This window comes from Hemiscyllium ocellatum, chromosome 6, assembly GCF_020745735.1.
Source record: "Hemiscyllium ocellatum isolate sHemOce1 chromosome 6, sHemOce1.pat.X.cur, whole genome shotgun sequence".
NCBI classification, from domain to species: Eukaryota; Metazoa; Chordata; class Chondrichthyes; order Orectolobiformes; family Hemiscylliidae; genus Hemiscyllium; species Hemiscyllium ocellatum.
The window spans coordinates 3,186,368-3,200,721 of NC_083406.1; the positions used below are offsets into that span (position 1 = coordinate 3,186,368).

Below are 14,354 nucleotides of genomic sequence, written 5' to 3' on the forward strand. Positions count from 1 at the left end.
GGTGAAGCAATGTCAGATGCCTCTGCAACAACCTTTCATTCAATGCCAACAAATTCAAATTTGTACTTGAGTCTTAAATGGTAACTGTAAACACACTCTACCCCAGTCAGACAGACAGCCAGCCTGTGCCATGCTCACTGAGCAATGTCAGTGAGTGAGTAATAACACAGGGATTAATAATCCAGTTAAAAACCGCGGGTGCTGTAAATCAGAAACAAAAATAGGAATTGTGGGTGTACTGGGCTTTTCCAGCAATTCCTAATTTTTTTGTTAATAATCCTGTGGGAGAGGAAATGTCAAATCAGTAAAAAACACACCCCACATCTGACCCCGACCCCGCCAACACTTCACAAACAAATGCAACACCCCGAGCACTGTAGGGGGGACCGCGCCGACTACGCGAGGCCGAGGCTCCGCGGGGCCTACAGCGGCTTTACCTGCAGTCCGTGCGCGCCCGGGTCCACCCCGGTGTCCAGGACGGCGATCAGAACCCCCCGGCCGTCATACTCCGGGTAACGGCACAGGAAAGACGCGGCGCCCGTCTCCTTCTTGGGCAGGAGGCCCTGGTAAGGGAAAGAGTCGTCCGGGTGGAGAGCCATGTCCGCGTCCGCCTCCGCCCCGGCCCCGCCGCCAGCCTCCGCCCCCACCGCCGGCGGCCGCCTGGAGCTGCGGCTCCCTCTGACCGAGCGCGAGGCAGACAGCGGCAGAGAGAGGGAGAGCTCGTGCCCCAGCCCCGGCTCGTGCTCGTGCCCCAGCCCCGGCTCGTGCTCGTGCCCCAGCCCCGGCTCGTGCTCGTGCCCCAGCCCCGGCTCGTGCTCGTGCCCCAGCCCCGGCTCGTGCCCCTGCCCCTGCCCCTGCCCCAGCTCGTGCCCCTGCCCCTGCCCCGGCTCGTGCCCCTGCCCCAGTCCCAGCCCCGGCTCGTGCTGGGCTCCCTCACCCACCCCCACCCCCACAGGATCAGCCTGATGGCAAGGTCACCCAGCCCAGGGGCATGCACAACCCTCCAATTATCCACCAGCAACACTGACTCGCCCCAAATAGAAACCTGCAATCATTCTCATTGCAACAAAAGCATCACTGCCAAGCATGAAACAGGAGGGGTGGGGTCGATGTCTGGCACTGAGATTGTTGTGGTGGGGGGGAGGGGGGGGTGGGAGACAAAAAATATAGCTCAGCTGCTCTTCCTCAGAACTGCAAATGATTGGCATTATTTGGAAGCCCTAATCCCTGATGAAGGGCTCCTGCCCGAAATGTTGATTTTCCTGCTCCTCGGATGCTGCCTGACCTGCTGTGCTTTTCCAGCACTGCTCTAATCTTAACTCCAGCATCTGCAGTACCCACTTTCGCCTTCAATCCCACACCAGTCTATTTCTGATGAAAGCTCATCAACCTGAAATGTTAACTGCTTCTCTCTCTAGCTGCTGCCAGACTTGAGTATTTCCAGCATTTTCAGTTTCTTCGAATAGATTTTGTCTCTGAATCTTAACGTCTGAATCGAAACGTCGATTTTCCTGCTCCTCGGATGCTGCCTGACCTGCTGTGCTTTTCCAGCATCACTCTAATCCAGACTCTGGTTTCCAGCATCTGCACTCCTATTATCTGGGAGTACGCGAAAGTGAGGACTGCAGGTGCTGTGTCTCTCACCTGCACACACACACACACACACGGGTACTGGGGAAAAATAAGCACTACCGCAGTTGGGCAGTAGTGTAGGGGGAAAGAAAATCTGGCCAGTCAGGGGCTCTGCACAGAGGGAGCTGGATCGGTGTCAAGGACTCTCCATGTATAAATACAGGGTGATTTGATGATAAGATACCAGTCTTCATGGATAAAGTTAAAAATCACACAACACCAGGTTATAGTCCAGCAGGTTTAATTAGAAGCACACTAGCTTTCGGAGTGACATTCCTTCATCAGGTAGTAGTGGAGGGCTCAATCGTAACACAGAATTTATAGCAAAAATTTATAGTGTGATGTAACTGAAATTATACATTGAAAAATTGATTATCTGTTAAGCCTTTCATCTGTTAGAATACAGTGATAGTTTCACTTCTTTGATGTGTACATCACAAAACCTTTTTTTTAAAAAGTTGCATTCTCGGTGTGAGAAACAAAGCTCACTCACTTCAATAATTTCAGTCCGAGACAAGATCTGAATCAGTAGTGTCATTTATTTCACACTTGTAAGTGGGTGTGATGTCCACAAGGCAGGGACAAAACACACTGAATTCAACAAGTACTCGATATTTATATAATTTGGTTCCTACATATTTTTTCTTTTTTCATTGTTCCCCCCCCCGTTTACATCCTCCACTTCCCTAAGACCGGTACCCATTACATCTGTTTATCTCTTGTCTTATCCGGCCTTGTCTGGGACAAAATGCTTATTCCTGGCCTCACAAGGCCGTTTGACCTCATCCCATCCTTGCCTTACCATCATCTACTCCCTCCATCTGTGCTGCCCCTCACAGCATCTTATCACTAAGGCCTTTTAATTGGGGTTTGTTCCTGTGTTTCTGTAAAAGTGGGAAACAGATGTTTATACCTATTGTTTATACAGGCATATCTAGTTTAACCGCGTCTCTTCACAGCATCTTATCTAGTGCCTGTATTTCTACCATTGGTTTGCAGTCCCGTTTCTTTCTTGCATACATTTTTAGCTAATACAAAAAAAATTGTGCACTTCCTCCACATAGTCCCCATTCTTGTTGACTCACCTCCTGGCTGAAACAATTACACATTGATGTGAGATCATTTATTTTTTGGATAATCAATTATAATTGCAGATTTGCAGAAATAACATTAATTTACCTATATCCCACATCGGGTTAGCTGTTAACAGTGATGATAGCTAGACAATATGTTGAAGGTGTTGGCCCCCTGTGTTCTCTGTCTATGCCATGATGTTTAGATTGATTCTAATCTAAAAAGTGAGATAACGGAATTTTACATAAATTCATGCAGTTTTTGAGCTCAGAGTTCTACATGAATGCATGGTGTTGTGTGATTTTTAACTTTGTACACCCCAGTCCAACACCGGCATCTCCAAACCAAGACTTCAAGGAATTATTTCAAATACGATCATCATCTCAGCCTCAGTTCCACTTGCCTGCCCACTCTCCATAACCCTTCAACACGTTACTCATAAAAAAGCAAAAAAAGAACTGCAGATGCTGGAGACTAGAGTTCAGCTTAGAGTGGTGCTGGAAAAGCACAGCAGGTCAGGCAGTATCCCAGGAGCAGGAAAATCGACATTTCGGGCAGGAGCCCTTCATCAGGAATTATCTGGAAGTGTTTGGCACAAGAGGTTGGTAATTCCGTTTGTTCTGAATAAGGGTCACTGGAGTCATAGAAACATACAGTACAGAGTTTGAAATCTCACAACACCAGGTTACAGTCCAACAGGTTTATTTGGAAGGAAAGCTATCAGAGCGCTGCTCCTTCATCAGGTAGCTAGTGGGGCAGGATGATCTTTCCACCAGCTACCTGACAAAGCAGCAGCACTCTAAAAGCTTGTACTTGCAAATAATCCAGTTAGACAAAAACTGGTGTTGTTTGATTTTTAACTTTGTCCACACAAGTCCAACACCGAAACCTCCACAAGCAACAAGGAAACAGACTCTTCAGTCCAACCAGTCCATGCTGAACATAATCCCAAACTAAACTAGTCCCAACCTGCCTGCTCCTGGTCCAGGACTCTTTAAACCTTTACTATTTCTGATTAGATTCCCTACAGTATGGAAACAGGCCCTTCGGCCCAACAAGTCCACACCAACCCTCCAAAGAGTTACCCACCCCAACCCTATATTTAGCCCTGCCTAATGCACCTAACACTATGGACAATTTAGCATGGCTAATTCACCTGATGTGCACAGCTTTTGGATTGTGGGGGAATCCAGAGTACCCAGAGGAAACCCATGCAGACACGGGAAGAATGTGCAAACTCCACACAGACAGATGCCCGAGCCTGGAATTAAACCCTGGTCCCTGGTGCTGTGAGGCAGCAGTGCTAACCATTGAGCCACCATGCCGTCCCAGAGTCTTTCACATGTTGTAATTGTACCCACATCCACCATTTCCTCAGGAAATTCATTTCACATGTGAACCACCCTCTGTGTAAAAGATTTGCCCCTCATGTTTTTTTTAATCTTTCTCCTCCCACACTAGTTTTAAAACCCCCATCCTAGGGAAAATACAACTACCATTAATGCTATCTATACTCCTCGTTACTTTATAAACTTTTCTAAGGTCGCCTTTCAACCTCCTATGCTCCAGTGAGAAAAAGTCCCAGCATATCCAGCCTTTCTTTGTCACTCAAATCTTCCATAATGTTGACTCTGCTTTCTCTCTCCACAGATGCTGCCAGACCTGCTGAGTTTCTCCAGCAATGACCTTTTGAAGATTGAGTCCACCATTATTTAGGTTTACACATCAACTGTCAATTTAAAAGCCAAAAGGACTGTGGATGCTGTAAATCAGAAACAAAAACAGAAACTGCTGGAAAAGCTCAGCAGTCCTGGCAGCATCTATGGAGAGACAGCAAAGTCAATCATTTTGGAGACCAGTGACCCTTCTTCAGAAGTGATTTTCACTAGGGAAATGTGGTATGAAGACTGACAGGGGGTAAAGGAGTAAATCATAGATGGAAACTGAAATGACTGCAGACGCTGTGTATCAGAAACAAAAATGAAAATTTCTGGAAAAACTCTGCAGGTCTGGTAGCATCTGTGGAGTGAAATCAGAGTTAATGTTTCTGGTTGAGTTACCCTTCCTCAGAACTGCAAATATTTGGTGTTACCTGGCAATACTTGGCATAGAGACGTTGGTAATTCTATTTGTTCTGAGGAAGGGTCACAGGACTTGAAATGTTAACCCTGCTTTCTCCCTCCACAGATGCTCCTGATCTGCTAAGTTTCTCCAGCAGTGACCTATTGAAGATTGAATACACTGATAGTCGGGTTTATAAATCAACTGTCAATTTACATTAAGTTTTATTTGGAGAAAGTAGTCACACATGATTTTTCTTTTTTTGATGGCAATTCCTTGTCTGGAAATTCCTATGTCTGCAGGTCACAATGAGAATTTTACTGCAGATGTGTGGGATCAACTGTTTCATTGTTATTTTGTTACGTTATTCTAAAGAGAAATAGAAATTATATTAGGAGAAAGTGAGTACTGCAGATTCTGGAGATCAGAGTCGAAAAGTGTGGTGCTGGAAAAGTACAGCTGATCAGGCAGCATCTGCGGAGCAGGAGAATCGACGTTTCAAGCATAAGCCCTTCATCAGGAATGAGGGGTGGCCCAAGGGGGCTGAGAGATAAATTGGGGGGGGGGGGCAAAGGGTAGTTGGGAATGCGAATAGGACATGAAGGTGTGGGGGAGGTGATGGTGATAGGTCAGAGCGAAAGGTGGAACAGATAGGTGGGAAGGAAAATGGACAGGTAGGACAGTTCAAGAGAGCAATGCCAAGTTGGAGAGTTGGATCTGAGATAAGATGGGGGGAAGGGAAATGAGGAAACTGGCGAAATCCACATCGATCCTGTGTGGTTGGAGGGTCCCAAGTGGAAGATGAGGCATTCTTCCTCCAGGAGTCGGGTGGCGGAGAAGGCCCAGAACCTGCATGTCCTCGGTGGAATGGGAGGGGGAGTTAAAGTGTTCGGCCACGGGACAGTGAGATTTTAAGTGCGGGTGTCCCAGAGGTGTTCTCTGAAACATTCTGCAAGTAGGTGTCCTGTCTCTCCAGTATAGAGGAGACTACATCTAAAGCATTGTTTCAGAGAACATGTCTGGGACACATGCACTAAAAATCCCCATCACCTCGTGGCCGAACACTTTAACTCCTCCTCCCACTCTGCCAAGGACATGCAAGTCCTATGCCTCCTCCTCTGCCAAACTCTAGCCCAACCAACGCCTGGAGGAAAAATGCCTCATCTTCCACCTTGGGACCCTCCAACCACACAGGATCGATGTGGATTTCGCCAGTTTCCTCATTTCCCCTCCCCCACGTTATCCCAGATCAAATCCTCCAACTTGACACCTCCCTCTTGAACTGTCCTACCTGTATATCTTCCTTCCCACCTATCCACTCCACCCTCCTCTCTGACCTATCACCTTCACCCCCACCTTCATCTACCTATTGCATTCCCAGCTACCTTTCCTCCAGGCCCTCCGCCCGTTTATCTCTCATGGGCCACCCCATCAGTCCTGAAGAGCTCATGCTCGAATCATGGACTCTCCTGCTCTTTGAATGCTGCCTGAACTGGCTGTGCTTTTCCAGCACCACACTTTTCGACTTAGAAATCATATTGTCACGTACATTAAAGAATGTCACATCATTCCCAATAGCAACTATCAGGCAAGATAACCATTATACATGACACACATCCAACCACAATGACAGATAACATACTCTAAAGATTATTTTTGACATGCATCATTGTACATATGTTTACTATTTTTCAAAGGGCAAGTTATGTGTTGTACTTTGAAAGTCTCAGAAAGACACTGTACCTTCAAAGTGATGTCACAGCCTGTGATATAGTCTGTGTTCCAAAAAAACAATGTGTTATTATGCAGCAAATAATGAGATGTGGGAATGAAAACTCCAGTATTGGTGTGAAATAGATGGAGTCATGGAGGCCACTGAAATAACACACACAAAAAAGAGAAACTCATGAAAATCCAAGCAATTTCTTATAAAAACATGAGTGACTACTTTCTCCAAATATAAACAAATACAAATAGGCAGTTGATTTACTGACCTGACAACAGTGTGTTCAATCTTCAATTGGAAACTGGCAATAACAAAATTACAGGTGCAATTTTAGTGGCAGTTACATGGAGAACCACTGGATGCTATTCTAAGATAATCAGACCTGACCAACAGTGGGGCACCCAATGAATTTACTCGCTAGTGGGGTAGAGATCGTATTCCCCAAAACCAGGAGGTCTGAATTATTAGCAGCATCACCAGAAGTGCTTTATGGTTTTCTGTGTGTTAGCATTTAATATTGACACAAAGAGAGGGAATTGTAATAAGTCAAATCCCTGAAAGTTCATTAACAACTAACTCATGTGATATCTTAGACTTACATATGCAGTCTTGATTATACATACATTATTTATATATATTCTACTGAATACATAATTGGCTGATGATCAAATGAACACAGAGAAAAGAAAGAGAAATAAAAAGTAAGAGAAGTTGTGATGTCACCTTGAAGGTACAGTGTCTTTCTAAGATCTGTGCAATAGTACAACATGTCAACTTTTCCTTTAAGATTTGGGGAACTTGTACAGATAAATGTATATGATGATGCATGTCAAAATAATCTTTGGCATATGTTAGCTGTCATTATGGATGGATGTGTAATGAACATCTGGTTGTTGTCTGGTCTGATAATTCCAATATCAAAGTCATCTTTATGTTTGATGGATGATTAGTCAAGTACAACTTGAATGCATTATTTGTTTTGGCCTTAAAGTTTACTGTTGTTTGCAACAATGTTGTATGGAGAAAGTGAGGTCTGCAGATGCTGGAGATCAGAGCTGAAAATGTGTTGCTGGAAAAGCGCAGCAGGTCAGGCAGCATCCAAGGAACAGGAAATTCGACGTTTCAGGCATGATTCCTGATGAAGGGCTTCTGCCCGAAACGTCGAATTTCCTGTTCCTTGGATGCTGCCTGACCTGCTGCGCTTTTCCAGCAACACATTTTCAACAATGTTGTATGATCAACATCATACACCACGTCATTGTATCTCACCATGAGCCCAAATAGTTATAGGAAGATTTCAAGATCTGTGCTTTATCATACAATCGTGCAACACAGAAACAGACTCTTTGGTCCAACTCATCCACGCCGACCATGTTCCCAAACTACACTAGTCCTACATGCCTGCATTTGGCCCATATCACTCCAAACTTTTCTTATTCATGAAATTATCCAAATATATTTTAAAAGTTGTAATTGTACCTGCATCCACCACTTTCTCTGTCAGTTCACTCCACAGACAAACCAATCTCTGTGTAAAAATGTTGCCCCTCATGTCCTTTTTAAGCCTTTCTCCTCTCACCTTAAAAATGTAGCCCTATTTTTGAACTCGCCAACCCTAGGAAAGAGACACATACCATAGACATCTTATCTATACCCCTCTTTATTTTATATACTTCAACATGGTCATCCCTCAATCTCCTACACTCCAGTGGAATAAATTCCAGCCAATGCAGCCTGCTTTTATAACTTAAAACTTCCATTCCTGGCAACATCTTAGTAAATCTTTTCTGAACCCACTCCAATTTAATGATGTCCTTTGTATAGCAGAGCATCCAGAACTGTTCACAACCACCCCAGAGGAGGCCTCAACCTCAGTACAACCTCAACGAAGCATCTGATTTCCCTCCACAGGCGCTGCCAGACTTGCTGACATTTTCCAGCAATTTCTGTATTTGTTTGTAATTTAAGTGTTGATATTAGAGAATTTGTGAGCACAGTTATCTAATATTAGTGAGTGATGATCTATATCAATTTTTTGATAGTTTATTGAGAAGCAGCATTTTAGATATGGTCCATTCATTACTTGGGTAAAGAAAGGAAATCAAATCTGCCTATATCGCATCACCAAAAGCAGAATTGTCTGTTCCCTAGTGGTCTCTACAACTGCTCCAAAAAACTGTGTCATAGATGTTCATTTTGCCGCTATACAGGACATTGGTTAGGCCACTGTTGGAATATTGCGTGCAATTCTGGTCTCCTTCCTATCGGAAAGATGTTGTGTAACTTGAAAGGGTTCAGAAAAGATTTACAAGGATGTTGCTAGGGTTGGAGGATCTGAGCTACAGGGAGAGGCTGAACAGGCTGCGGCTGTTTTCCCTGAAGCATCAGAGGCTGAGGGGTGACCTTATAGAGGTTTACAAAATTATGAGGGTCATGGATAGGATAAATAGGCAAAGTCTTTCTCCTGGGGTCAGGGAGTCCAGAACTAGAGGGCATAGGTTTAGGGTGAGAGGGGAAAGATATAAAAGAGACCTAAGGGGCAACTTTTTCACACAGAGGGTGGTGCGTGTATGGAATGAGCTGTCAGAGGAAGTGGTGGAGGCTGGTACAATTGTAACATTTAAGAGGCATTTGTATGAGTATACGAATAGGAAGGGTTTGGAGGGATATGGGCCGAGTGCTGGCAGGTGGGACTAGATTGGGTTGGAATATCTGGTCGGCATGGACAGGTTGGACCGAAGGGTCTGTTTCCATGCTGTATATCTCTATGACTCTATGTTACATGAATTCCTTTTCTGTTAACAATCTATTTTTCCAGCCCACTTGCATATTGAAGTCCCCCGTGATTATTGTAATAGTGCCTTTCTTACATGCCTTTTCTATATCTTCTGATTTATTTTCTTCCCCACATCTTGACTATTGCTTGCTGGCCTTTACATAATTACCATCAGGGTCTTTTATCCTTTGTGGTTCCTCACATCTACCTATACAGATTCTACATCTTCTCACCCTATATCACTTTTAGATTTCAAATTTGATTTCATTTCTTATAAACAAGCCAACTCTGCTCCCTCTGCCTGTTGTTTCAATAGGAATCTATGGAGATTTAGTTCCCAGCCCTGGTCCCCTTATGGTTGCCTACAACATTGTAACCACCAATTTCAATCTGTGCTCATTTACCTTGTTTTGTACACTGCGCGCATTTAAGGACAACACCCTCAGTCCTGCATTGACTGTTCCCCCTTCTCCTAGTTGTTCTCTTATCCAATGTGCCTGATGTTAGATTCCTGACCCTTCCCATACTCTGTGCCCTACTACTTGTTCTGGAAACTTTAACACTCTCTGATGAACAACCCTCACCCTCTTTAATAGTCTTTGTTCTTCACAGAAGTTAACATAGAGGAACTTCTGGTCTTCACTAAGGAGATTGTGTGGCTTGTCTCCCTGGATTTTCTTGCCCCATTCTCCCCTCCTGTCCCTGTTAATTTCCATATTTTGGGGACTGGCCACCAATACCTTGTCAATCATCTGTCTAACCCCTCTTGAGCAAAGGCCATGGGACAACTGCTGAAGACATCAAATGACTTTTGTCCCTTTATCCATCTCTATCTAAAGGTTAATTTTTTTTGAGACCAAAATCCTTTTTTTCTGGTGAGATTTAGTGATGACATGAATCAGCGCCTTGATGATTCTTATTACCTTTTATGTTCCAAACAGAAATTCGTTTATGCTTATAGAGGGCAAGTTAGTTGTATCTTTAAAACACTCATGTGACACAGATTAGGTCTCATACTGGACAAAAATATCAAATATTGAATGCTGAGTTAATATGGGTTAAGAGGGCCCCCAACTCTTAACATTGGGAAATTTGAAGAAACTGAGACATCTTTAACTTCAGGTTTACACATTGTTTGTACATTTTCTAATTTGGTGGGATTAGATCTGATGTTGTTTTGAAGAATTAATTAATCTGAAAAAGTTATTTGGCTCATGTTGATTTGACAATTTGGTTGCAAACTATGCCTTGTTCTTGCTGCTGCCATGAATTGATGAAAATTTATGTCATGCTAATGTTTACTTTTCTGGAGAACTGCAATCGAATTTACAATATAGAGATAAACACAGATCACACCAGATGGCCTCCTTCTTTAGAGACCGCAATTTCCCTTCCCACGTGGTTGAAGATGCCCTCCAACGCATCTCGTCCACATCCCGCACCTCCGCCCTCAGACCCCACCCCTCCAACTGTAACAAGGACAGAACGCCCCGGTGATCACCTTCCATCCTACCAACCTTCGCATAAACCAAATCATCCGCCAACATTTCCGCCACCTCCAAACAGACCCCACCACCAGGGATATATTTCCCTCCCAAATCCTTTCCGCCTACTGCAAAGACCATTCTCTCCGTGACTACCTGGTCAGGTCCACGCCCCCCCCCCCCCCCCCCCCCCCACAACCCACTCTCCCATTCTGACACTTTTCCCTGCCACTGCAGGAATTGCAAAATCTGCGCCCACACATCCTCCCTCACCTCCATCCAAGGCCCTAATGGAGCTTTCCACATCTATCAACGTTTTACCTGCACATCCACTAATATCATTTATTGTATCCGTTGCTCCCAACGTGGTCTCCTCTACATTGGGGAGACTGGGCGCCTCCTAGCAGAGCACTTTAGGGAACATCTCCGGGACACCCGCACCAATCAACCACACCGCCCTGTGGCCCAACATTTCAATTCCCCCTCCCACTCTGCCGAGGACATGGAGGTCCTGGGCCTCCTTCACCACCGCTCCCTCACCATCAGACGCCTGGAGGAAGAACGCATCTTCTGCCTCGGAACACTTCAACCCCAGGGCATCAATGTGGACTTCACCAGTTTCCTCATTTCCCCTTCCTCTACCTCACCCCAGTTCCTAATTTCCAGCTCAGCACCATCCCCATGACTTGTCCTACCTGCCTATCTTCCTTTCCACCTATCTACTCCACCCTCACCCTCCAACCTATCACTTTCATCCCCTCCCCCACTCACCTATTGTACACTATGCTTTCTCCCCACCCCATCCTCCTCTCACTTATCTCTCCACGCTTCAGGTTCTCTGCCTTTATTCCTGATGAAAGGCTTTTGCCTGAAATGTCAATTTTACTACTCCTCAGTTGCTGCCTGAACTGCTGTGCTCTTGCAGCATATAGAGATAATGCTGTTGGAATATATCCTGGCTATCCGAATGATAATCTGGACAAAAAAACAGCATCTATCAAAAAGTGTTCTGAATGTAAGGATCAGAAGTCGCATGGCACCAGGTTATAGTCCAACGAGTTTATTTGAAATCACAAGCTTTTGCAGCACTGCTCCTTCATCAGGTAGGGTGAATGTTGTCAGTTCCTATGATTCGAGGAAATGATGTGTAAACACATGTCCATTCTTGCATCGACTTGGAAAAAATGCATTGTGCTGAACACTTGTTGAACATTCAGGTAGGAATGTTGTATGATCACATTTTCAGAGCAACGTTCAGTCACCTTGGATCTAAACATACACATCTTTTTTCATAACAAAAGCATTGGAGTTGTACCAATTCGTGTAATGCTGAACTTTGCAGATGTTGCTGTGTGCTTTGTACCATGGAATCCAGTTCCAATTTGAGTTTATCCTGAATTTGAACAGAGCAATTAAGAAGAGAGTTGATGCTAAGTTGAGCATCATCTTTCCTGGGTAATCATGCATTATTTTTAAAGTTATCAATAGAATAAGGTCAGTCTGACCACAGGTTAGTCAGGTGATGAATAAACTCAGTGTTCCTGCTTCTATTCTTTAGACACTTTGGCTAGTTTTTGCGCAAACACATTTTGCTCGGATATGATCTTGTGTGATGAACCAGTCAACTTGCAATTCATTGCAACTTCATTTACAAAGTACACTAAAGGAGTCATATGGTTAAATATTATTTGTGACCCTGCTCTTTCATGATAAAACCCCAATTCTTACATTGATTACCCTATTAGAAGTCTTTATCACAATTCTTACCTAAACTACGTCTAGCTACCAGTAAAAAATGAGGTCTGCAGATGCTGGAGATCACAGCTGAAAATGTGTTGCTGGTCAAAGCACAGCAGGTTAGGCAGCATCTCAGGGATAGGGAATTCGACGTTTCGAGCATAAGCCCTTCATCAGGAATGAGAGAGAGTAGCCAAGCAGGCTAAGATAACCTTTGAGCATATTATATCAATGCTGCATCCACGTTTATATATGAATGTATCACTCAAGTAAGCTACAAGCATTTGTATTGCAACACTATACCACAGTGTTCCAGTCCCGAAAGGATTGTGAAAATTAGTATTAATTGAATATATTAACTCAGCAACTTGTGGCTTAAGAGTTAACATCTTGTATATCTAAAGGAAGAGTCTTCTCGACCGGAAAAGTTAACTTGCGCATTCTCTACAGATGCTGACTGACCTGCTGTGATTTCCAGCATTTGTTGTTTTCAGTAGATTACAGTATCTGCCCAAGTAGATGAAGTTGGTGAGATTCTATTAGAACTGTTTATTAGATGGAATGACACTCAATCTATCCTTTGTAATATTTTTGATAGATGAAATGGCTACACTCAAATTGAGGTAAAGCAGTTAAAAGAACGTTGTTCCATTGATGTGCTTGTTCTCTTCCACTGCCTCATGCAAGCCTACCTTTACTAGTTAACACAAATGTTGCCATCTCTAGTTCCACACACTATCGTAATGGCTTTATTGGTAACGTGTTTTCCTAACCACGTGATCTATATGCTGAAACAGGGCGTATCAAAGCCATACTGCAAGATAATGGCAAGCCTAGAGGTGACCTTATAGCTTGTGAAATCATGAGGGGCATGGATAGAGTAAATGTTCCCTGGGGTGGGGGAGTCCAAAACCAGACTGCATAGGTTTAAGGTGAGAGGGGAAAGATTTAAAAGGGATCTAAGGGACAATGTTCTCATGCACAGGGTTGTGTGTTTATGGAATGAGCTGCCAAAGGAACTCGTGGAGGCTGGTACAATTGCAACATTTAAAAAGCATCTGGATGGATATATAAATAGGAAGGATTTAGAGGGATCTGGGTAAATGGGATAAGATTAATTTAGGATATCTGGTCAACATGGATGAGTTGGACTGGAAAGTCTGTTTGCATTCTGTATAGCTTTGTGCCTTTAAACAGATAATTTCTTGCTATTATGGCAGCTCATGAATGTTCTGAAGGCCACTTTTGGTGGTAAAATATGCCTTGCATATCTCAAAAATCTGATCAGCAGGTGAAACTCAATGTGGATTTCACCAGTTTCCTCATTTCCCCTCCCCCCACCTTATCCCAGTTTCAACCCTCAACTCAGCACTGCTCTCATAACCTGTCCATCTTCCTCCCCACCTATCCCCTCCGACCTATCACCATTAACCCCACATCCATCTACCTAGCGCACTCTCAGCTACCTTTCCCCCAGTCCTGACCCCCCCTCACATTTATCTCACCACCACCTTGGCTCATAGCCTCATTCCTAATGAAGGGCTTTTGCCCAAAACATCGATTTTCCTGGTCCTCGGATGCTGCCTGACCTGTGCTTTTCCAGCACCACACTCTTGACTCGAATCTCCAGCATGTGCAGTCCTCACTTTTGCCTAGGTGAACCTCACTGTCTCACTCTGCTGTTATTCTGTAGCAACATAAGCGGTGTTCACCACTAATAAGATGCAGCTATTAGGCTAAAAAGACATTTTGCCTATCCCACAAATCATAATGGAGTATATCAATTTCAGTACCAGTGTAGTGCAAGGTATGCAGACTTTTGTTATGACATGATGACAACAAGCCAAATCAAATCAGCCTCCCT

The 14,354-nt window shown here is 44.1% G+C and overlaps 1 protein-coding gene across 4 annotated transcripts in view; it reads right to left on the bottom strand.

Annotated features, from left to right (window-relative positions):
* tpp2 (tripeptidyl peptidase 2) overlaps positions 1–724 on the bottom strand; it is a 98,832-nt gene extending 98,108 nt beyond the window's left edge. For all 4 annotated transcript variants that reach the window (XM_060825799.1, XM_060825798.1, XM_060825797.1 and 1 more), the window contains exon 1: positions 438–724. In XM_060825799.1, coding sequence (XP_060681782.1) covers positions 438–599 — 162 coding nt within the window. In that variant the 5' untranslated portion in view covers positions 600–724. The remainder of the gene's footprint in view (positions 1–437) is intronic.
* Between the last annotated feature and the right edge of the window lie 13,630 nt (positions 725–14,354).